Raw genomic sequence first — 24,589 nt, forward strand, 5'->3', positions numbered from 1 at the left:
CACTGAGGAGCAGCTGGTTACTTTAGATGGGCAAGCTGTTTTCAGAGCACCGGGATCCCCACCTGTCCCACCTCAGTTATTTATGTCATCTGTACAGCCCCTATAATACTTGAGTGTGTGACCCTCGTTAAACTCACAGAAATAACCTAATTAAATCCTGCCTCATAACCGGTTAGTCATGGGTGAAATCATGAACAGATGGTTTAAGGTGAACATATGTTGTTGATCTGTTTCTCTAAGTTCATTAACTGCTTTGCCAGCATTTTAAACAGTCTAATCATATGCCTCAAACTATAACTGGAGCTGAAGTTTAAAAGGGAATAATCTAGAGTTTTTGTTGAACTGTTTATTTTTAGATTCCAAATGAAAGCTGCTTAGGGGTTTGATCTGTAGTTCAAAGTACAATGACACCAGCTCAGCGAATGTGAGTCCTAGGCATGTTCCAAACCCCGCACTTGACACATTCCCGTGATGTCAGAGTACTAGAAAGGGAATCTTTGCTGTGGGGTTTTTACAACATACAGTTTTGAAAAGTAAATGTCCTCCCCACAAATGTCACTGCATATTAGAAGTAGAGAGAAGGGGACTTAAAGACTTGATGTTGGTAGTGCCTGGAAGCTTCTAGAGTTTTCTGAAGGCTTCGCAAACCCCATTCATCATTTCCCATGCCCAAGGGAGGAAAGTTGATATAAGTCAACCTAAGACAAGGAAAAATGGAGCCATATTAATAGGAGGGAGCAATTTAGTAGGAGGATTATAAATAATACTGTTTGGGAAAAGTTCCCTTTTCCTCAGATGAGAGAGTTAATTATCTGAGGGTCTGGGATTAAGTTGCGGGCTCACAGAAAGGGAGCCAAGACAATGGCTGGACATTCTTCAGTGACGATTATAGACCAGAAGCACAGACAGGGTCTATGTGATTCCATATGGTCTGGAACAGGTCACTGGGCTAGACGTTCGTGGTATAGATGTTGGGGTTGAATCGTTTCTGTTTGTGTGAATGACAGGACATTGAATGTGTGTGTGTGGCTATGATGAATGGCCAAGAACTGGAGATCTCAGACTCAAAGACACATAATGTCTTGGGATTTCTAGAAAACAGAAGACCCTCTTGTCTGACTTTGGGCAAGGGCAGATTGTCCTAATCTTCACCAACCAACTGTCCAGTCACTCACTGGGCGAGGTAGAGAGTGGCTTAGGGTTCTAGGGAGAAGGGGCAGAGCAAATGCCAAGAGAACAATTTATTTGAGGTGTAAGCAACCACCTATTGCCCAGCCAATAAATCAAACTCTCTCTTGAGACCCATGTAAGTTAGCAATCTGTTGGCTCAATAATAAACCATGTATGAAAATGTTTAAAATTGTCACTGAAGAACACAACAATGGAGATTCCAAAACCTCAATTAGCATTTCCCACCTGTCCTGAGTCCGAACAAATTTAGTGTAACTAGGAAGAAAAGGATGGATAAAAAGAACAGCAGTGGTAGTCACAGGGAATGACCAGCGTGTAGAACAAGGGAAGTTACTTTTTCTTCTTGACAAACTCACAGACAAAGTACATGGTAAGGTGGCACTCTGTGTCATTCCATCTGCCTGAGCTCAGCATTTCCACACAGTCCTCTTGACCATAGGGGTCGCTGGGCTCCCCCTCCTTCCAGTTGCTGTAGTTCTGCAGAGGAGTGTTGTCCGTGAACACGTACTGCCCCTCCCTCTCTAGGTCATTCACCCCAATGAAGACCCGGAAGAAGCCACTCTTGGCGACATAGTCGGCGATGAGTGAGTTGGCGGCTTCGTCCTTGGGCATGGCTAGCATGCCTCCCCGGATCCTGCAGTGGGTCAGGGATTCCCTGTAGCTCTTCTCCTCTTGCACAATGTAGTAGAATTTCTCATCCGTTTCCCTAATCCCTGCTATGACTTTGCAGAGAGGAAGAGTGAAATTATGTGTCTCAAAAAGAGAAAAGGCAATTATGTAATATTTCTGGATTTAAATTCATTTTCTCAAGATTCTACAATTATTTCGCAAGACCCTATGATGAGGTTGGCACTGGTTTAATATTGTCTCCACCCTCCTAGTTATCAAGTGGAGAAAGAACTCCCACCGCTTGTCCTTTCTAACTTCCCACATGACTTTGAAGCAGAGAGCTATTTTGACACAGACTTGTTACATGAACTGCCACCCAGCTCGTCTCAGACTATTTTCCCATCCTAGTTTATGCTCTTGCCAAACTTACCGTCCCATGAGCGTGCCCTCCTCTCTTTCATTTCCATGCTTTTCATGCCTCAAAATCCTTCTCACTGCTTGTCTAGCTGGGACACTCCTACTTGTCCTTGAGAGCTCAGTGGCAGTGTTTTATCCCATAGGAGCCTTTCCCTGAACAGACACCCAGGACTCCTCTCCCCCATGTCTGCACTTCATAGTACTCAACACAGTCTAGTCTAATTGTCTGTGTGTCTCTGCTACCAAACAGCGAACATCTTGAGGACACTGCCCATGTCTTTGCCACTCTGTAGCCTTGGTGCTTCCAACATTGCAAGGATGGTAGAAGCTCACTGAACTGATATGGGGATAATTCAGAAGTTTCTCCACTTCGGGACAAATTCCTGGGCTGTGAACACATGCATCTACTGAGATTGCTTACACTTCACTCCAGCTACCCGAAGTAGACTGAGCCACTGACAGAATTAGGGACTCAGAATCATTCTGAGCTCCTAGGGTGGTAGAAATGTTTTGGACTTCAGGGGCATCAACATATACTTTTTAGGGTTCACAAATTAAAATTCACAAAGAAATCTGTGACCACGCAAATGTTAAGAACTATTGCTGTGTGCTGAACCTCTCAGGCTTGGTTTCTTCACGAGGGTCCAAGTCAGGTCAGAGACAGTGCCTTGTGTGCAGGTTATAAGCAGAACTATAATTGGGGTCATTAGTTAACACTGAGCATTCCTGGTGCCCCTCGTAATACAAGATGAGGGTGACCACGAGATGGCATCTGTGTGCTTCCCATAATGTGCAACCAGTAGAGCTGGGTTGCAATAAATGAAAGCACAACAAAATGAAGCCGATTGTAACACTAACAACAGTAGTTCTCACATTCATACTGTCTCAGAAGAGAACATAAGCCCCACTTTAAAGGCTTAACTACTAACTATAATGGGGGAATGGACAGGATTAATAAAAATGACTAATATAAAAAATTGTGACATTTAAAGAAACACAATATGTCCCTGTTGATTTGTATTCAAATCCCTGCTCCACAGTTCATCAGCTCTGTATCTACGGGCCAGGTCGTCTTTCTAAGCTTCGCCTTAATCATAGCACTTCCCTCATAATTATTAATATTCCAAGTACTCAAGAAAACAGCTATTGTTTTTATTATTCCATGTTTTGAGATGGTAGTTCTGTCTGAATCTTGCTGTCCCTTTTTATTCTGAAGGCATGGCTTGCCAACTCTGAATGTTTCACCATCCCTCTCTCCAGAAATTAACTTTTTCTACCCATAGTTAAAGCAGTTTGCACAAATATGTGTAGCGGACTTGAAGTGTCCTGGAGCTGGAGTGGACTACTAGAATTTTGAGAGACCTTTAAACTGGTGGATCTGTCTCAGTAGCACTTTGCCCAACCCAAGGTATTTCTTGCTAGAAATAATGGAATTGCAAAGCTGAAAGAGGTTAAATCAATAAACAGCACAAAGCAAGAGAGAATATGCTCACCATTTTTGACGAACTTCATAGATGTCTTGAGGCGAGCGACACTAATGTCCAGTTGTCCAACAACTTTCCGGTATCTTCCACAGTCACAGACAGTCCCTTTTAAATGACAGAAATTGTGAATTCATGTTGAAACCCGTGCATATCCGTTGAGAGAGGCCATATATTACTCTCTCTTTCTAGTCTTTCTAGTCTATGTTTCTCTGTGAGTAGCTATACTTTTAAAGTTTTATTTTAAAAAAGGTTTCTGGTTTACACTGCCTTTAGGAATTCAGAATACATCTTTGAACATATGTTGAATGAGTTAACACACAGGTCTAAACCATCTTTTTGAAAAGAGGAGTAAACACGGCCAACCACTGCAGACACATTGTGGACCATTTGGCATTTTGTTGAACATAGGGCACAACGCTCCAATTTCAGAATAAAATCTTTACAGCTTTCTTAATACATTCGCCTAGCCAGTCTTCTTTTCTGGGACTGCATCGTTCACTCACTGGCACAACTCTCCACGGACAGAAGAAACCGTTCACGGTGAAATCAAATGCAGATTCTGATGATCCACTGGAGTAGAGCCTGAATGTTTTGAGGACTAAGTTTAAATCTTGTGAATAGTTCCAACCTATTTCAAGAACCAGTTGTTGCACTTGTGGGTTAGTTATGATTTTAATTTCTGCCATTCATTCTCCTTTGCTCATTTACCTTTTCAATCACCCACTGATACTGTGGCAGAGAGGGATTGTAAGGGAAATAATGTGAAATTCAAGTGAGTCTATTCTTTTTTATGTACTGGCTGCTTCATATAAACATTTCTGTTTACTTTTTTTGGAGGTGGTTGAAAAAGAAAAAGTGTATTGGCCAAAGCGGGGGAATCTGTCGCTTTATTTCTCCCTATTGTCAGTTAAATAAAAGGAATTAAAAAGAGTTCTTGGAATCAGTCCTTACTATACCCCTGTTGACAGAAACAACTGAAGCCCCCAAACAGTTTGCTTTCTTTCCCTGCATATAGCACTGGAAATAAAGCTCTCAGTCCTTGGGGAGAAGGTCCACGGCCATTGAAGGCATGTCCTATAACCACGGGGCCTTTCCGGGTTAGGCCAATTCGCTTCCAGCCAACTGCTGGCCAGTGTTTGGTTGAGATGCTGGTGGAATGCGAGGCATGCTGGTGTGGCCCAGGGTTGAGGCCACTGTGCATTTTCCCCTTGGTCCGGGAGAACGAGGCTGCTTCCTGAGGCATTGGTTTGGCTCCCCCACAGCAAGCGTGATGGGATGGAATGTGCCATCATCCCCTTCCCCAGGGCTTGGAAAGTCACCAGCAAGAGAGAGGAAAGTTCCCTTCTTCTCCTTCCTTTCCTCTGAATAAAATCAAGTCAGGTACCCTGAAAATATTCTTGTTTTCTCCTAAAAATGGAATCTATACTTTCTGAGATGAGTACCTTTGGAATAGTGCCAGAAGTCAAGGAGAAAGACCAGCAATCATACCTGCTTTGCCTTTTCCTCCAGGAATCCCGGGCAAACCCTTCTCCCCTTTGTCACCTGAATAGAAACAATAACCCCGAAAGGACAATGAAAACAATGAATCATTTTGGACAGACATTCTCTTATGTAGCTACAATCAGAGAAAACCGTTTTTACATTTAATTTGCAATACATCCCACCAGGATTCCTTGGTTTTATATAAATAATTTGATTTCGAGTTGGCTGCACAGGTACAACTAATCAAACAAGTCATAATTGATTTATATTGAATATAGAATTCCAGTAGTATGTGTAAGAAACATTTAAATTTGTCTTGGCTATCCTACAAACATGTGTTTATAATGTGGCCTTCTAAGCAAGGCTAATACAATTCTCTGAATGTTTTTAATTTTAGAAGTACCGTTGTTTTGTGTGTATATGGATCAATTGATTAACACATTGCAGTTTCTACTTATTATGCACTGAAGTTCTGCCACAAGGCTTTGCCCTTGAATTTTCAAAAACATGTGTTGTGCTTTTTCAAATTAATTCAACAAAAATTTACTAGTTACTTACTCTGTTCAAGACACAAAATGCTTGGTCCTTTGAGAAGATATAAAGAGGCAAAATTAAACTTCTAACTTGAAAGAGTTTACACATTTTTAGAAGAGATGGGATGTATGAAAATATCTATAGATAGTGTCAAATATGTTATACTGAAATATGAACCTTGATAATTTTCCATTCTGCTCTCCTTTGCATGTGACCATTTTCTTATTCAGTCAGAGGCATCCACATAATAATTCTCAGAGCATCAGGATGAGTAAAGCAGAGAGGAAAAAAAATGTTGATTTTATTTTTTTACTTCAAAATAAGCTCTTAAGGCCACATCAGACACAATAATTAAAAGCAAACACTCTTGATTTTCAAGAGGAAATGTCTGGCTGAACTCCTTGAAAAGTAAGAGAGAAGACCCTGATCGGAGTAAAATAGTGTTTATGCTTCAATGGTGATATGGAGACAGAGGAAGAAAGGGCCCGGGAGGGATGAATACAGGATAAAGGTCACCTGGGCTAGAAAAGAGTGTGTGGCTTACCCTGTAGGCATTTGGTGTGGGCAGGAAATTGGGTACATGATCGAACAGGCAATGTGAGGGGAACAAAGCCAACACTGAGGCTCCGTCTAGCCCCGTCCTTTCCTGTTAAAAGGGGAAAAAATGGGAGCCTTTCCAAAACCCATAGGGTGTCCTGTGTTCCCCGCTTATTAGCTATTCTCTTCATCACTGTTTGCTTGGTGCTTTAAAAAATTTAAATAATATATGTTATTCAACCCATATATCCAAAATATTGTCATTTTAACATATAATCAATATGAAAGTATTATTGGTATATTTTGCATTTTTTTGGTGTTCAGTCTTCAAAATTTGATATATATTTTACACTTAAAGCACACCGCAGTTTAGACGAGCCGTATTTCGAGTGCTCAAAAATCACATGTCGCTAGTCACTGCAGCATTGGACACTTTAGCTCAGTGCTCTTTATTCACAGTCCTGTGCCTATTGACTGTTGATCATGCAGAAAGGCACACGTGCTGGGGCCCCAAGGGTTTGCTGAGTCTTTCCACGTTGACCCCTGTGGGCACTTTTCTCTACAGTGATGCCAGTCATCTAGGAGCTCGCCAAGTGGAAGGAGGTGGTCTTTGAAACCCAGAATGCAGTGTAAGTGTGTGGGAGGACACCTCAGTTGCTTGCACTTGGAAAAGATGAAAGACGGTGGCACATATGACAAAAGAATGCTGTTAGTATTGTAAGAAAGACCTTGCACGGAGATCGCACCCGGGAGAGAGCTAGGCGAGACAGTGCTCCGGCCGGAAGGAGGGAGGAAGGCCCTCCTGACCAGATGGCACTGGAGCTTGGTTATGAAACTTCAGCAGGTGAGTAGTGAGTACGGGAGCAAGAGAGGGGATAATGCCCAGCAGAGGCACGGGTGGGAAAACAGTATGGAAATGTGCCAGCACCCTGACGAGGAAGATTCATCTGCTCCCCTCGAAGCTGTGTCCTGCAAGTTCTGCATTTTTTACATGTTACTTGGAAAGAGAAAAACAGATTTTGAGAACATATTAATGAACGAAAGGAAAGATAGATTTGCTAAGGGCCAATCATTTGTCAAGTACTGTTCTGGATGTACCGTATAGATGTAATCCTATCAAATCCAGTGAGCCAGGTCCTATATCATATTCTCTCTTTTCCCATTGCAGAGGTTGAGGATCCAAGAGGCAAATGAAGTTGCTCAAGGACATCCAGCTATTCAGTGACACTTCTGGAGTCGCAGCCCAGTCGTTTCTGACTCCCCAGTTTGTAGCGCTTCTCAATGAGTTAACCAATGTTTTCATGAAGAAATTAAAGTATTTGGAAAATGTGATCAAAAACTGAAAGGAATACCAGTCTTTAGCACCACCGAAAACAATGTAGGCTTGAAAGATCATATGAATATGGTTTAATATTTAATTATTTTAAAATGGTGCATTTTCTTTATATGTAAATCCCTTTCAATTTAACAGGCTGAAAATTGATCCTATATCTGGGCTCAGCCCAATGATGGGACATGAAAGAAGCATAAACACAATATTTTCTTTGGAAAAATGATGTTTTTTGAAGGAAAACAAAGCAGCCATCAGGGACCAAGGACATGGCACAGTATCACTATCACGTACTAACAGAGTACGATGAAGAAAGTGCCTGGTAGGTATTTGGAAAAAGAAGGCAAGATGGCTGTGGGTCAGGGTCGAGAAGGCTTTGCTGAAGCAATAGCTTGTAGCTAAATCTTAATGGTGTGGGAAGCAATTCCTGAATTGATAATTCACTTTTTGTTTCTGAGAAGATGTAAGCACTGTGGCTACTTTTCAGTATTTTTACACGAACTCCTTTCCTTTTTTACCCATGGAAAAGGCAAAGTAGAGTGGTGGAGTGAAAGACTACGCAAGTCTGAACACTGAGGACTTGAACCTTGGCTCTGTCATTTACTAGCCAACTGTGGACAGGTTACTTAATTTCTTTAAGCTGCTATTTCTTATTTTTAAAGTGGAAATAAGCATACCTAATACCTAAGATCATTAAAGAGGACAGATTATATAATGTTATTTTATCATGGGCTTATCTCTGTGCTGGACTCACAGAAGATGCTCAAGCAATCTTAGCTTCTGCCTCCCAAATCAGAGTAATGGTACAGGTAAATATAGCAAGTACCAGGCACCTGATGGAGGATGTGAACTTTTCATGCCTATCGCCTGCAAACAAACTCTGGTATAAAGCCATACACAAAGCCTAATTTTGGTCTATGAGTGGAAACGTGTTTGTAATAACTGTCTTAAAATTGAAGAGTTAGATGTTGCATTTAAACAAATAAAAAATCATAATGCTTTCACTGTAAAAGGACTATTGACCTTAAGTAAAAACATTTATTTTGCTATGAGATTTAATTTACCTATAATAAATTATTCCTTCTCATTCGTGACATGAAATATTGACATCCAGAAACCTACCTGTCCATGCAAGTGACATTAAGGTCAGTCCAGAAAGTTGAGATTAATCTGAGTCAGTGAAAAATTTAGAAGGGCCATTGACAAAATGAGGACCATAAATTTCAAAGTACAGATTAAAAATGAAATTAATCCCGGTGAGCCAGAACACTGAACCTCCATTTTTTTGAAATTTCAGGACATGCTCATAAATTTTGATGGCATATCTCTGGAGAAGAAAGAAATCTTAGTCAGTGGTGGAAATTGATGCTAAAGGGAAGTGGTCCTTAAAAAAATAAAGGGTAGAAAAGAGAGCTACATTATAAGAAATAATATATTTAGCATTCATTTTTTCATTCTTAATGAAACTAATATTTAAAAAGTTCCTATCATATAATAAGCATCAGGATAAAATGATTGAAAAGTAGGGTACCCACATACAGCTTATTTTTATGTAAGCAAATCGACCCACTAAATCTTTCATTCATTTGTTCCCTCTAGAAGTTCACAGAGGCAGGGCTAAATGGACAAGCTAATAAGGCACGGCAATGAGAACAGCGATAGAGGAACGCACTGGGGTTCACACACCTGAGTGTGAACGAAGAATTGTCCTGAAGGAGATACGGTTAGTTTATCATTTCCAGGCTTACTTTTCCAAAATTTGTGGAAGTTCATCCACTTTGACACCCAGAAAATTATGCTAAAACTCTGGACCCTTCCTTGTCTCTGTCATCTACTGCCCTCCCAGGTTACCTAGTCTTAATCTATGACAGGATTAAGACTTGGCTCAAGACTGTTAACTCCTTTTCTCTTAGTTGGAGTCTCATCTAGATTTGACACATTTAAATCTAGGATCATGCAACATCTTGAATAACTCATTGAAAAAGGAAGTTCTGGTGTTCTGGGTGTGTGCACGGCAGTGAATACCCTCCTCTTCCACTTTTGCCGACTCCAGGACAATACTTGGGATCTTAACATCATCTAACAGGGACGCATCTCAGAAATCTTGAAGTCCAACATTGCACTATTTGGTGACATCTTTCCATCCCTTTCACCAGTTGTTCAATGAAGCTGCTGCAGTCAGGAACATATCCACGATGAATTTTATCTAAAGCTTTGAGGAGCCCTCCTTAGGAGAAATAGTACCAAATTACAATTGGAAAAGTGGTTATACAAATGTGTACGTATAGAAAAAGAAATAAAAACAAATCGCTAAATTTTAAAAGCAGACAACCCACTACAAAGTACACTAAAAATCGTAATATTTTAACTAATAAATGAATTTTGTGCCGCTGTAATTCTTTTTTATTTCATACATCATGGGCCGCATGCGTTTGGCTGCATTCATGAATATCCAGTTGACCTAGCACTATTGATTGAGAGGCTCATCATTTTCCACCGCAAAGTAATGTCAGCTTGGCGTAAATCAAGTTTGGGAGTCCGTTTCTGCATGCTCTAATCCTTTCCATTGATCTATTTGTCTCTGCACTAAATCAATACTATCTTCATAGTTGTAGCCTTATAATAAATGTTTAAACTCAGTGATTTAAGTCATCCAACTTTGTCTTTCTTCTTCAAGAGTTTCTTTGGGTATTCTTGATTCTTTCCATTTCCACACAAAGTTTGCATGGGCGTATTAAATTTTGAAAGAACTACTTCGGGGACGTTGGTTGAGATAGCATTGAAGCTATAGATTATCTAGGGAGAACTGACATCTTCACAATACTGCGTCTTCCTATCTGTGAATGTAGTTTTACCTCCATTTCCTTAGACATTCTTTAATTTCTCTCATTGTCGTTATGTAGCATTTGTTGTACAGGGCTTACATGGCTTTTTAAATTTATTTGTATAAGTTTGATAACTTTGTTGCTATATATAATAAATGGCATCTTTTTAATTTCATTTAAAAATTGTTTCTGGTATGTAGAAACAAAATTTATTTTTGTATGTTAATCTATCTAAGAAACTTAATCCAAATAGCTGATCTCTAGATTCTTCTGTATTTTCTGGCTATGCAATCATGTCATCTGCAAATAATGACCCTTTTATTCCTTAATTTCCAATTATTATGATTTTCATCACTTGTTCTTGCATTTTTGGTCTGGCTAGAATTTGTTCTTTAATGTTTATTGGAATTAGTGACTCCAATCACTAATTGGAGGCTGTGCCCACCATCTCCAATCTTAGGAGAGAAGTGTTCAATGTTTTATCATTAAATATAGTTTTCAAATAGTCTCCTGTTGATGTTCCTTTAAGTATGAAATCTGTGACCCTCTATCCCTAGTTTCCTGAGATTTTTGAAACATGAATGAGTATATGCTTAATGACATGTTTTTCAGAATTTTCTGGAGTTCTAACTGGAAATTTCCATTTTTGAAATAAAAAGGAGCAGCATTTCCTAAGGCCAGTTTTCTCTGGCCGCCTGGAATGCACCCTGGGCAACTCTCCACTCCAGGCTCTCAGACTCCTCCTGCTTCCTCACTTACAGACTGGACCGGTGAACGACGTTGGAAGGGAAGCAGTAGGTATAGAACGCACGGCTTACCTTAGAGCGGTTCCCTTCTCCTCCAGATTTTGGACCCTGAAGTCCAATTCAGTTTAGCAGCCTACTCATGCCTTTAAATATGTTTGGGGCTATTTTTTTTTTTTGACACAGCTAGTCATTCTTCACAGAAAGATTAATGCAGGCAATTTTCTCATGGCCTGTAGTAGAAACCTGAATTTTGTGTCTATTGTTAATAGTGTAAGAAGTTTCTTTTATCTTTACAACTTGTTATTGGTAATGTAGGTAAACTAAGAGTATTGTCAAATATAGGAATACTTCTATAAGGTCTTTTTTCATTTATAAGCTGTTAGATTTGGACAATTTTCTACACACTAGCTCTTGCCCTATACATTTCACAACTTGTTTCTTTTCCACAATCCATACATTTCTTGTGCCAGATGGCCCAGGGCATGTTCATAGCATGATCTGATCTCTGCCCCTGCCCCCCACGCCCACCCTGGAACTTTTTCCTCATGACTTTGGAGAGATCTGCTCAGTCCATGGTGGGCATAGCCTTGGGAGCTATTCCTTCATTGGAATTGTTAGCTGTATGTGAAAGTAACTGCAAACTACATAACTAAGTTCAAAATAAATATTTCTCTCACTCAAGTTCTTCTTAGCTAGCTCCCCAAATACTTGACATCCACTCTAAAACCCAGCTACTACAAGGAGGAGTACGACGGAGAGACGTGGAAGCAAAAGGAGACAGTAATGTGAACCTACGCATTCTCAGTGGGGACAATGGCACCTCAAGCATGCAGCAGTCAGTTCTTAAGGGGAAATAAAACCTGACTCTAACCGCAGTCCGTAACAAATATATTGCCTGTGGGTGATGGTAAAATGTCATAGGTGGGGGGGAATTAGGAAAAATGCCTAAAAATCTTGTCAGGGGGCAATATGTCTAAAAAATTTTGTTGGGGGGCATTAGCTTTCAAAAATATTGAGAGGCAGTATCTTAACCAGCTGACGTTAAAATGTCTTGCTTTTCAACTTTACCAAGACATATGCAACTATTGCTAAGAATCCTCTCCGGGTCTTCGGAAAGACCCAAGCAAGGGCGGGGCTCTGAAGCCAAAGCTTCCTTAGCGTCATGGTAACACTGCCGCCATCAGCTCTGCTGCCGGAGTCTTGAACTCTTCTTTCCAGTGCACTGCCCTCCATCCCTGCCCTCCAATGCAGATCCAAGGAAAGTTCTTGAAGGAATGAGTTGAAAGAGAGTAAGGAGAGAAGTACTGGACTACAAGGAGCCAGGAGAGGGGGCACATCCTCCGCTTAGACCCCATCTATCAGCCCGCTCATCGGCACACACCACCGGCCACTGTGAGGCACGTGTTTAATTACACAGCTGCACAAGCACGTGTGGAAGCCAGGGAGGGTACGACCAGGCTGCAGAATTCTATCGCCTGCGGTACCGAGTTTCCCCTGCCCTGTGCCTTTGCACAACTGCCTCCTGTATCGCCCCCAAATGCCTTTCCTCATTTCCATAAAGGTCTTCCTGTTCTTTAAGACCTGGGTCAATTCTTCACATCAGTCCCGTCTACTCTCCCAGATGGTTCCTCAGGCAGTCACAGAGTTAATTCAGTATTTTAATTCTTTCTGAAAAAAGTCCTATATTTCTAGATAGTCTGTGAGTTTCTTGCAAGAAAATTTTAATTCGCATTCAGCTTTGTATCTTCAAAGAAAGTGGAACAATGCCTGCCCGTATGAATCACTGAATATCAGAAGCAATTAGAACCTTCTGCCATTGTGGGGCTTTATGAGAAGATAGGAAAAGAGTACTTAGGTAAGAAAAAGAAGGCTATTACCTCTATTTTTGTGAAGTCGCACTGAAGCAGTAATTATGCACAGGGTCAGGTCAGGACTGAAAACAAAAAGATGGTCCTATCCTGATACTAGATCTCTACGTGGAATTGTAATTATTCCACTCAAATTAAGAAATAAAATTACACTGTCCTTTGCTACCTTGAGGTTTATGAATAATTATTTTCTACTACTGAACAGCCAAGATACAAAGAAAAAACCCCTCATATTTTAGAAGAAAAGAAAGAGATCATTTTTATGCTACAGAACCTTTTAAGCATATCAAGGGTATGCTCAATTTGCTTGAAATCGCCACTGGAGGATAGGAAAATGCAGCTTACCCTTCTTGCCAATGGGCCCGGTCTTGCCAATGTTGCCCTGGTCTCCCATGTCACCCAGGTCTCCCTTAGTCCCTGAAAAGCAAAGTGTGTCATCTTTATATCCTCACGTTTTATATTCCCTGTGAAGATGTGGACCACTTGAAGGAAACGGCAGAAAGTGCATTCTCTATCTGGCATATTTATATATCCTGTGCCGTATTATCTATCTTAATAGCATTAGAATGTATGTATTAAAATTAAATGTGGAGAGTTAGGGCAATCCTGAACCTGGTGATACTAAAATTCTTATTGATGCGATATTTCTAAAAGGACTACAGCGGGGGATGTTTAATCTAAAGGTCAGATAAGAGGCCGAGTGAAAGAATTCTTGCATTTTATTCTAATTCTGTGCCTTGCTAGATCCATTTCAGCTTCACTTTGGGAATCTATTTCTGCTGTGCTTTACAACCAGATTTGAAAAAGGGGAGGGAATGTACGACCATAAAACCTAGTCCCCAAAGGAACACTGAAGATTGTCCCACTGAGTTTTTGTCGAAAAAAACAAGAAAGGGATCACTAAGTTCTTCCAGAGTTGTTAGTATTTTTTTCTATGGTAGTCTAAACAATATTTGCCAATTATAAAGCTATATTTTTTGTGATAAAAATTTTGGAATTTATTTTCATAGTTATGGAATAGTATACATATTTTAGTATAAAAAAAGATTTTAGATCAGAATTTCTCAAAATGAGGTCTCAGAGGCCTGTGAGTGTTTTCCTTTCTTTAAATTATAAAGACTTTAAAATCAGTAGTCTAGAGCCAGCACTTTGCAACAGCTGGCAGGGAATATTTCTAGCGCTCAGAAGACATACGCTTGTACATCTCAATCCAGAAGCTTTTGGTCTTGGGAGTAAAAACGTTCTTGAACAACCTTGGTGTTGTTATTCTCATCTTCTTTTTTCCTACTCCTTCCATACCCTGCCAGATGCTGGAGAAAGGTCCGTAAATCAAAGGACCAAACAACTTTCTGCTCCTTCTTATTTTCCTCCTGAAGCTCTAAGCCAGCCAAAAAGAGTCGCTGTTGCTGAGCAGTGGCCTCTAAGGGGAGACACAGCTACAAATACAGCTGTGTTTCCAAAATTCATAGTTTCTTAGATATTCTCAGAGACTCCCGCTCCCTGGGGCTCCCAGAGTGTCCCACTCCAGGCAGTTTTGTGGATGACGTTTGAGAATGTGTCTGCGTCTTGTTGACAGGCAATCTCATTAGGACTCTCCGGTGGTGAGAGAATTGGTATCTGAATTACATTTCGAGCATCTTTGGAGCAGAGGTTGTTATGGAAGCTGCTAATTCCTAGGGCAAGTCCAGGAAAGAGAGAAGAGTGATTGTAACGTTACAGTGTCAAGTTCATACTGTTTTACGTACCTTTCGGCCCCATGCGTCCCACTTTGCCAAGCTTCCCCTCCTCTCCAGGATCTCCTTTTTCACCGTCATCTCCTTATGAAATGGAGAACGAATGAGTGAAGCAGCTCACATAGTAACAGAAGCACATACTCCCCATGGTAGGGTGAACATTGTTGGAATCCATCTCTTAGCTCAGAGCTTGCCTACCACCTCCATGTGAGTCTCATATGAATGTTACATATATAATGTGTAATGTATATTATATATATATATATATATATATATATATATATATATATATATATATCCACCTGGACTGGACACCCAGGGGAAGAGAAGACACTCCCAGTATGTTTTCTTTTTTACTTTTCTCCACGTCCAACTCTACATTAAAAGAAATACACTGCTGGTAAATCTTGGATGAGTTTGTTTGAATTGACAAGCCTATGTTCTTGCTGAAGAATCTGGCAATGCTGGAAGCATTTACATGTTTAAACATTAAAAACATGTAGTATATAGAGGTATGTCTTATATATAAAGATATGTGTTTATATGTTATACATGTATTCATATATTATTCATGTTTTGCCCTATATAACATATGTAATATATAATATAGATTCACATATAAATTATATAATATATAAAATATAATGTTACACACAATATATTATTTCAATATAAATATTCAATATAATATTTATATTGAAATAATATATAAAATAAAATAAATAATCTACAATACAATTATATTGCAATGTAATTATAATGTTATTATTATTACTCTATTAATATACAATAGAACATTATATATAATATATTATCTTAGTATATTATTTAATAAAGTAATATAAAATATACAAAATAATATAAATGATGTTATCTTAAATTATAGAAATACAGGCACATTAAGTTTGTTACTTTTTGACTGAATGCCTGGAAACCCCAAAGTTAGAGGCAGGAACCGGGAAGCTGCGAACAGGCGGCCACCTGGGAAGGGGACAGACACCGGGGGCCTCTGTGAGCAGCGGCTGCCTGAGGCACAGGGGGTCCAGCTCCTTCACCTCACCCGGTCGAGAAGGACTGAATGAGCGGTTTACTGCAAGTGCCCTAGACAGTGAGTCAGGAGTTCCGGATTTTAATGTCATGGTGGTCACCGATGAGTTGAGCAAATCTTTGAGTTCGTGATTGAACTTCCTAGCTTCCGAGTACGACGGATCTGGACTTGAGATTCTGCTTTGCTGTTTACTATTTGGAGAAAGTTCAATACCTGACTTCCCTTTCTGGGTCTCATTTTCCTCTCCTGCAAAATGCACTGCCAACACCTATTAGAAAGGGCTCTCAAAAAGTTAAAGTACGGTAATATACACAAAAGACCTGGAACTTATCAGTGCTTAGCCATGGTGACTATTTTTATTCCCTCCTTTTTACTTAAGTTTCCTCGTCCTTAACCTCGCTCAGTTGTTTGAGGATCAACAAGGTAAGCGTGTGAATGTGCTTTGAAAATAAAGAGCACGACGCACACCGTATTATGAGCAGCTGCCTCACCACCACACCATCCTCAGTACTTGAGGAGTCCGGCCCATCACCTGTAAATGGAAGATTTCTAAAGACAAAAATCGAATTCAGGGATTAGACACTTCGAGAGAAAGTTGAGATGTTCATTTATTTATGCAGAAAAAACATGACCAAACCTTCCTCTGTTTTTCTTTCTTCCTGAGAACAGAATGTTAATAATTTAAATGAAAGCATAAGCAAACTATGGAAAAGTTGGATTTCCAGGTAGTGAGATTGGTCAAGCATTGCAACATTTCGCACATGAAGCTCTAGAATCCACTGGGACAGGCTTTCAAAATACAGGACAGGCTTTCAAAATACAATGCACAGAGGATTTGTGTGACCAGAACAGAGGGGTGAAGTGCGTGCACTAGGTGGCATTTTTCTAAACTTAATAGTACAAGTTTATCGAGCAATTAGTATGTGCACCATGTACTGTGCTAATGTAAACATCATGGCGATTTGAGGAGATGGAAATTATTATTGCTCCATTTTATGAATGGAAAAAGTGAGACTCAATGAGGTTAAGTCACTTGCCTACTGGCACAGAACTTATGAGTGGTAGAACTAAGATTCAACCCTATGTATGTCTCTACCCCCCAGATCCCTACAAGTAAATGATTGCTGTCCCACGCTCCCCACAAATCTAAGCTTCTAGAACTCTTAGCAGATTATGGATTTTAGAGAACTCGTCTCCGTGTGAAATTTTTCAGAGAGAAAAGGGGAGATGCAGAAGAATGATAGTTTCCTTTTAAATAGGAGAGATAATGGGGGGAAAAAACAACAGGTATTATTTCAATGACTTAATTCACAGAGAACATACCCTTGAGGTAGTTCAGTATAATTGAGACCTGACTTTACCACTCAGCAGCTGAAGGAACTTGGGAAATTCTTGACCTTCTTTGAGGCTTGTTTCACTCACTTGTAGACTGGACAAAAATAATATCTTTTTTTCCAGAGAGTTTTAGTAAAAGTAAAGTCAGAATAGTATGGTCCTTTGGAAGCCCCTTCCAACACTCACAGGCCAGGCTAAATTCTCCCTCTCATTACCTCCCTCCATAGAACCAGAGGCATGGAAGCAAAGAACAGACTAACAGGGATGAGAGGGGAGGGGGAAGGGCAATAGAGGAGGAAAGAAGGGGATGGGTCTAGTTAAAAAACAAGTACAGATGACCGGTGGACTTGGACAACAGGGTGGGGACTGACTGTGGGATGGTGGGGGTAGGGGTGGGCGGGGCAGGGAAGACTAATGGGGGAAAATTGGGACAACTGTAGTAGAACGATAAAAAAATAATAAAATAAAATATCACTGTACACTGAGGCTGTCCATGTATCTGTGGTACCCCTGTGCCCTGTGCGACGGCTGTGGTCATGAGTGATTTGTTCTGGTGTCCCCAGGATTGAGCACCGTATTTGGCTCTGGTGCTAAATAAGTACGGTTGAACTGAACGTGTTTTGTGAGCCATAAAGTGCTTTCTAAATATAATGATAGTATTTACTGTAGACTGTACGCCAGAGGGTTCCCAGTAGTGGACATGCATCCTAACAACAACCTCTGCAATGGGTACTCTTCTTAGCCCCATTTTACAGATGAGAAAATGGGGTCAAAGAGAGGTTGTTAAGGAATTTCCCAGGGGCACATAGCTCATAAGTAATCAGGCCAGGATTCAGACTGCGGCATTTGTTATCAAAGCTCATGTTCTGAACAAGCTCTGTGACTGGGAATAAATTCCTGTGGAAGTATTTCTGGGTTTGGGATTGCTATTCTGTACAATGGGACCAAAGCTGCTCAGCAAAAGGCAAGATCAAAGGCAGGCATGTATGTGAAGCACTTTGTGAATCTGGAAACCACAGGAATGGGAATTATTGGTGCCATTATTATTTCCGATCCTCCTCCCCCTTCCTATGAGCTTTCCCTTTCATTGTCAAGCAAGTATGTAACTGGAGGCAATCAGATGAGTGACTTGGTCATCTGCTGCTCCCTGGTGGCTCCTGATTGGAGACCTGGGAGGTAAAAATAGGATTATCGTTCTTCTGACTCGTGTGCCTGCACCCCAGCCTGGTGGTGAGTGGATTGCTGGCAGAGATGAAGCAGGCAACTTATGCCCTTTCCTTTAGCTTGAGTCCCCGGTTCATTTGATCTTTGGGACTTGCTTTAATGAGAACAGAAGAGAGGTATAAAAGCCAGCTTTGGGAAAGATCCCCACATGGCTCACAGTTTTCTGCTTTTATCCTCTTGGCAATATTTCATTGGATTAGTACAGCAATTTCAACTTCCTTTTCTTCTTTTAAAAATAGCTACTTACATTTTAAAATCAAATAAAAATCTATCAGCTAAAATGAACTAATTTCAATTTTACAGAAATGGTTGGTTGCAGCCCCTTCAGGCTACCAGCTTGCTGTGATAATCTCTCCAGCAGAATTCCAGCAGAGAACACAGTTGACCAATTTTTCTAGGTTGGAATATTTTTTCCCCCTCAACAAGCACAAAGTCTCAACATTAAATTCTAGTTTGAAATCTAATGGGTGAACCGAGGTCAGTACCCATGCTCAAAGACAGTAATTATTAAAAATTAGTGAATTGGTTTTGGAAATGCTAAAGAAAATTCACTGGAAGCTATTCTCTTCCCACTGTCAGAATAATCTTATGGACTGAAGGAAGTTGTTAGCAATTATTCTTCTAATCAGCCTTAGAATTGAGTGAGATATGTAGTGTCCTTTGTTAATGAGGCCAGACTCCTGCTTAAAATACATCCTTCCCATCGATACTTACATCCTTATCCACATATGCCAATTGCATCCTCATTGTTGGAAATTTCAATAGTCATCAATTATTCCTCTGACTCTCAGGTATACCAGATACACTGGTACAGTCTCCAAGTGGGCCACCTCCCAGTCCTTTCTTGGCCCCAGTCACAACCTCATCATTTCCCTGAAATATTTAGGCCTCCCTGGAACCTGCTATGGTTGCCTTTTCTCCGTTCATCAAGTTTATCTGTCCCTCTGTGCCCTCCCCTGCCTCCCCATCCATCCTGGATTCTTTCAGTTTGGTCACTGCCTCATAGCTCTCCCTCTGGCAAAAGAAGTGGAATTGGTGAAGACAGCTGTGGAGCAAGTGACTTCATTTCTCCGAGTCTCCTTGTATTCATAAGATGGAGAAAATCGTCCTACTTCATAGGATCGGCGTGGACTAAAAGAGACAATGAGTGTTCAGCACAGTGGCTGGCACTGCATAATCTCATCTGTTCTTGTTTTAATAGGATTATCATCATCATCATCATATCACCAGAAATGACATCTTTTTTTAAACTTCTCTTGTATTCAGTACCTCATTCTTTATCCTATATTCATTGCTTCCCTTTTTTACTTGACTGTGTTTTTAATATTTACTATAATACTTACTGTGAACATTTTACATAATTAACAACACATAGAGATAAGTATGCATATATTACTAATATTTAACAATTAACCTATTGTCCTTCCCTCATATATTTATTTTTACTGATTTTTTAAAAAGTAAATTATAGATACCATGACAAACCGTCTTTAATATTTCAGTCTGTAAAGGGTAGGAACACTCTCCAATGTAAACGTAATGTCATTTTAGCAATTGTACTTTTTAATGGTCTACAGTGTTTGCCAGAGGCACTTTCATGGAGTTCTGTAACCTGTTGCATCTGGGGCTCTACTGCTGTGCTACGTATCTAATGAAACGAGCTGAGCACTGAGAAAGAGAAGCAGACATTCAGAGGAGTAAGCCTAGGTTCTCTGAGAACAAATAATGACAAATAATCCCCTTTTCTCTTCTGAAAGGACTACTAATGCATCAAGAAACTGCCAAGACCAGAGTTGTTGGAAGAAGACAGATTTCCATCGGTCATTCACAGGAGACGGTAGTTGTTGGTGATCTGAGATGATATATTGATGAAGACCTTGGGCTCCACTCCTAATACATTGCTTTCTAACTTTGCAAACTTAGGTGTGATGTTTAACCTCCTAAGTCTCTGTTTTAGCTATAACTAGGAATAAGTAGACTATTTACCGTTCTGAAATCTCCCAAACTGAGAGTCGTTTCCTTATGCTAAGACCCATGACACTTTGATTTCATTTTAATAGTTTTGTGATGAAAATTGCAGGTAGTAGAGACATCAGTACAGAGGTTTCTCACTTCCTTTATTTACTGTCAAACACATTGCCAAGTAAAGGCCATTGTTACCTTACTGCTCCTGCCCACTGTCTGAAGGTGGGTTCTTTACTGTCTAAATAGCCCTATACCGAGAACGGGCACTGACCACTTGGTCAACGGCAGCCAGCAGGAGAAGGTGACCTGGAATTTAGAACCAGGCCTCTGTGAGCATGGGTCACTGGCCCCCAGAGGCAGCACAGGGTGTACACTGTAGATAGATTACACGCCCATGGTGACACCCTATCACAGCCCTCTTTCCTCATTTAGGAACCCAGGGGCAATTTTCTGCATATTTCTTTTAATAAAAGAATGAAAAGCAAGCAAGCATAGATCTAAATGAAGAATGAGTTAGTGTACCATCTTCATTGCCTGAGGCAGCTTCTCTGTGGACAAGGGAGATCTGGGCCTTAGCCTAACTGGTTTAAAAACAATAAACAATATGCTTCTCATGAACAGAAAAAGTAGTTACCCATCCACAAAATGTTATTTATTCTGAATGTTGTTTATTCTGTTCCTGCAGTAGTGATATGGTTACACACACACGCGCAAGTTCATCTTAGTCCATAGGGCACCGCATGCCTTTAAGGAGAAAGGCTGTCTCAGGAATAAGCTTGCGCAGAAGAGAGCAGCTCTTAACCAGGGTGCGATTTGCCGAGAGTCTCAGCCTTCAGAACCCCAGGCCTATCCACCTTGAGTGAGTGACAGGGCACTCATTCACACTCCGTCCAGAAGCTTGTTGCCATGGACAGAACAGTTTTATAGTCTGTTATGGGCTAAATTATGTCCTCTCCCCCCAAATCCATATGTTGAAGCCCTAACCCCCAGTACTTCAGAATATGACTATACTTAAAGATAAGGCCTTTAAAGAGGTGACTAGATTCAACTTTGGCTGTTGGGGCTGTTCTAATTCAGTCTGACTGGTGTCCCTATGAGAAGAGCAAACTTGGGTGCACAAAGAGACACAAGAGATGCGTGCACACATCCCTGAAAGGGCCATGTGAGGACACAGTGTGAAGGCAACTATCTGCAAGCCAAGAGAGAGGTCTTAGCTAAGACAGACCAAATCTGCCAACTTCTTGACCTTGGACTTCCAGATTCCAGAACTGTAAGGCAATCTTTGTTGTTTCAGCCACCCACTTTGTGGTATTTTGCTGTGACAGTCCTAGCAGACTAATTTACAGTTACAGCTCTTTTATTTTATACTAAATAATTTCCCTCTGTGCTTCTGTTTCCTATTCTGGAAAATTGAGATAGTTATACTTTTCTCATGGAGTTACCTGGTGATTAAGTGCTATGGATGGTGAAGTTCATTGGGGAGTATTCCCTTGCTGATCTACTGAATTTGGAGTGTACAGTGGGCACCTATTACTTGTGTCTATCTGGTATTCTCTACCTGGTACCAGCACCACAATTTCCCATAGGAAACCACACTTGCTTATCCTCAATCCATGTGGTTTGAACCTTAGCCACAATAATTGGTCCAATAAGAGCCAATAAGAGTCAATAAGTCTCAATTTGCAGGTAAGCCTCCTCAGGAACTCAAGTAGTCATAACTTTTAAAAATGGAGACTTGCTCTCTCTGCATGGGTGGCAGAAAGGAGAGACTGTTATTGAAATACCCGAATCACTACAAAGGGCGAACCTTTGCTAACGTGAAGTCTTTATAGGGAAAAGCAGAACCACAGTGTGAAGACTGAGTCCTCAGCACATCACTTGAACCTCCATGGAGCTCAGCTCGAATCCCTCCCTATCACGTGAGTCTATTATTCCCCTTCTCTCCTTGGTTTGCTTGATAACCAGTTTAGGTTTGGTTAGTGTTTTCTTTCTTTCACTTGCAAATACAAGTTTCCTTACTAATACAACTAGTAGACACTGAGCAGGAGAATAAGGGCCTTGCTATGAGGAGATCAAATTCTCATGAGAGGATGGGCCTGTGAGCCTGTAATTATTGTGGCAAATGCTGGAAGTGAAGTTATTATGGGAGCGTAAAGAAGGAAACACTTCATTCTACCTGCCCACACCTAAAACTCTCCCCGATTCTTTCTCAGGAAGAAGTAAATGGGATCTCTGGTACTGAGCTCCATGATCAGGTAAGTGAAGAAGAAAATAAGCTCAAACACCAATTTGTCATTCTATTTGGGCAGGCTGGTACTAAAACACCCTCATCAATAAAAGTCCCTGTGGCTTTTTTATCTTCTATTGATTTCCATGCCCCCTGTAGGTTCAACCCCTGAGTCGCTCCTCTACCCAAGAATCTTCTCAGCGTAGACTTTCCTGCCCCCATCTCGCTCTTCGAGAGTCAGGACTATTCTCATCTTCTGAAGGGAACTCCCCTCGCACTTCACAGAGACCACCACATTGTGCCATAGTTGATGGGACCGATCAGGGATGACACATGATCTTTTCTGTGTCCCCAGCACTTAGCATGGGCTCTGAGATGCAATAGGGGCTTTCTCAGTAAAGGTTTTCTAAATAAAAGGAATAATATCCTTAAAGACAAGATGGAGAAATGTGAGCTTAATGACAATAGTCAAATAAATTAGCAATTGATTGAAATGTCATTCTCAATAATGGCTGATTAATGAATTGACTTTAGTCTGCTAGGATGTCTGTGGTGATGGCTTAGAATCTAGGAAGACAGCACAGGCAAACTCACAAGCCTCTGTCTCTCCTGCTCCGTCCACCGCAAATATTTTGCTTCCTCTTCTAATTTGCTCATGTCTACGGAAAGAACTGCCATGGTCTCTAATCTCTCAGGCTCAATTCCCAAATTGCCTTTGATTGTTCCTCTTTCCTCGCTCCCCTCTTGGTTCTCATTTTTTTCTCATGTCCATCTTTCCTTTTTCCTCCCATCCTTGCCGCCTTTATTCCATACTTTCACCTCTGTTCCTTGCAGGTGATCCCTAAATGGTCTCAGTGATGTTTCATCCACTGGTGACTCCAAGTGCCTAGAATAATGTCCGTTCAATGAATAGTTGCTGAAATATTGGCTTCCTTGGATCTGAATTTCACTTTTTCGAACCATCTTTCACACTAATCTTTATAAAATCACATTTTCATTATAAAACCGCCCCATTCAAAATGTTTCAGCAGTTCCTCTGTGCCGACAGGCCAAGTCCAAGTCCAAGCTACTTAGTCTAGCACGTGACCCTCAGTGGGGTTGTCTGGCATTATTTTCTGACAGTGACCTGCGTAACCTTCCATTCTTACCCAACGTGTTTATTCGGTGTTCATTAAAACGTCTTCATATTTGTGCCTCCATTGAGAAAATTTATCTCCTCACAGGAAAAAACCCAGAAGTCATAAAAGAAAAGATAGACACATACGACCATATGAGAGGTGAAGTTTTTTACATGATAAAAGATACCACATAAACATACAGGGCAAAGGTAGGTGTACAGTTGTATGTGAAACACAGAGTTTATCCTTGTACTATTATTTATTAATTATTGTATTCTTTTCCATACGAATAACTGTAAACCTACTTTTATTCCACCCTATATAAAGTTTATAAACAAATATATGATAAAGAAAAAAATCAAACACTAAGACATAAAAATGATCAATATTCTTAATGTGAAGAGTTTTTGGAAGTCACTTTGCAGAAAGACAATAAATGAAAAAACAGGTGCAATATAAACAATGAGAGATGAAATTGCTCAGACCCATTATTAGTCAGAAAAGTAGGTACATATGCCATGTCTGTCATAGTTTGCCATCAGATTTAGTAATGATTTTAACAGACTAATTGTACCCAGATATGCCATCTATAGAGAAAGCACCTGGTCATTATGAAACAGAACCCCCTGTGCGTCTATTACTGTATGGTTGTCTTTGCCTGCCACTGATAAGAACCGTGGCTCTCAATGCCAGAGTTTGGTGAAAAGGAAAGGAACTATTTATTCAAAAGTTATACAAGTTCAGAATAATGGTGGAATGTCACTGTTAAATCCCAAAGTCCCTTTAACAACACTCACACACACACATACACAGTCCTGCCTCCCCTTGCCAAGCCAGACTGGGCAGGGGTACCATATCTCAGGAAAAGAAAATAGAAGTCTGTAGCTCAGCTAGGCTCTCATTCCTAATCCAAAAC

General features: G+C 40.5%; 1 protein-coding gene across 1 annotated transcript in view; it reads right to left on the bottom strand.

Annotated features, from left to right (window-relative positions):
* Positions 1-1,226: 1,226 nt before the first annotated feature.
* The window catches only part of COLEC10 (collectin subfamily member 10), a 34,430-nt gene continuing 11,067 nt past the window's right edge, over positions 1,227-24,589 (bottom strand). The window contains exons 2-6 of the mRNA XM_024572511.4: positions 14,769-14,840; positions 13,369-13,440; positions 5,190-5,243; positions 3,711-3,806; positions 1,227-1,913 (exon numbers count right to left, since the gene is read on the bottom strand). Of these exons, the coding sequence (XP_024428279.2) occupies positions 1,522-1,913; positions 3,711-3,806; positions 5,190-5,243; positions 13,369-13,440; positions 14,769-14,840 (686 nt within the window). The 3' untranslated portion in view covers positions 1,227-1,521. The remainder of the gene's footprint in view (positions 1,914-3,710; positions 3,807-5,189; positions 5,244-13,368; positions 13,441-14,768; positions 14,841-24,589) is intronic.

Source organism: Desmodus rotundus, chromosome 8 (genome assembly GCF_022682495.2).
Source record: "Desmodus rotundus isolate HL8 chromosome 8, HLdesRot8A.1, whole genome shotgun sequence".
Taxonomy (NCBI): Eukaryota; Metazoa; Chordata; class Mammalia; order Chiroptera; family Phyllostomidae; genus Desmodus; species Desmodus rotundus.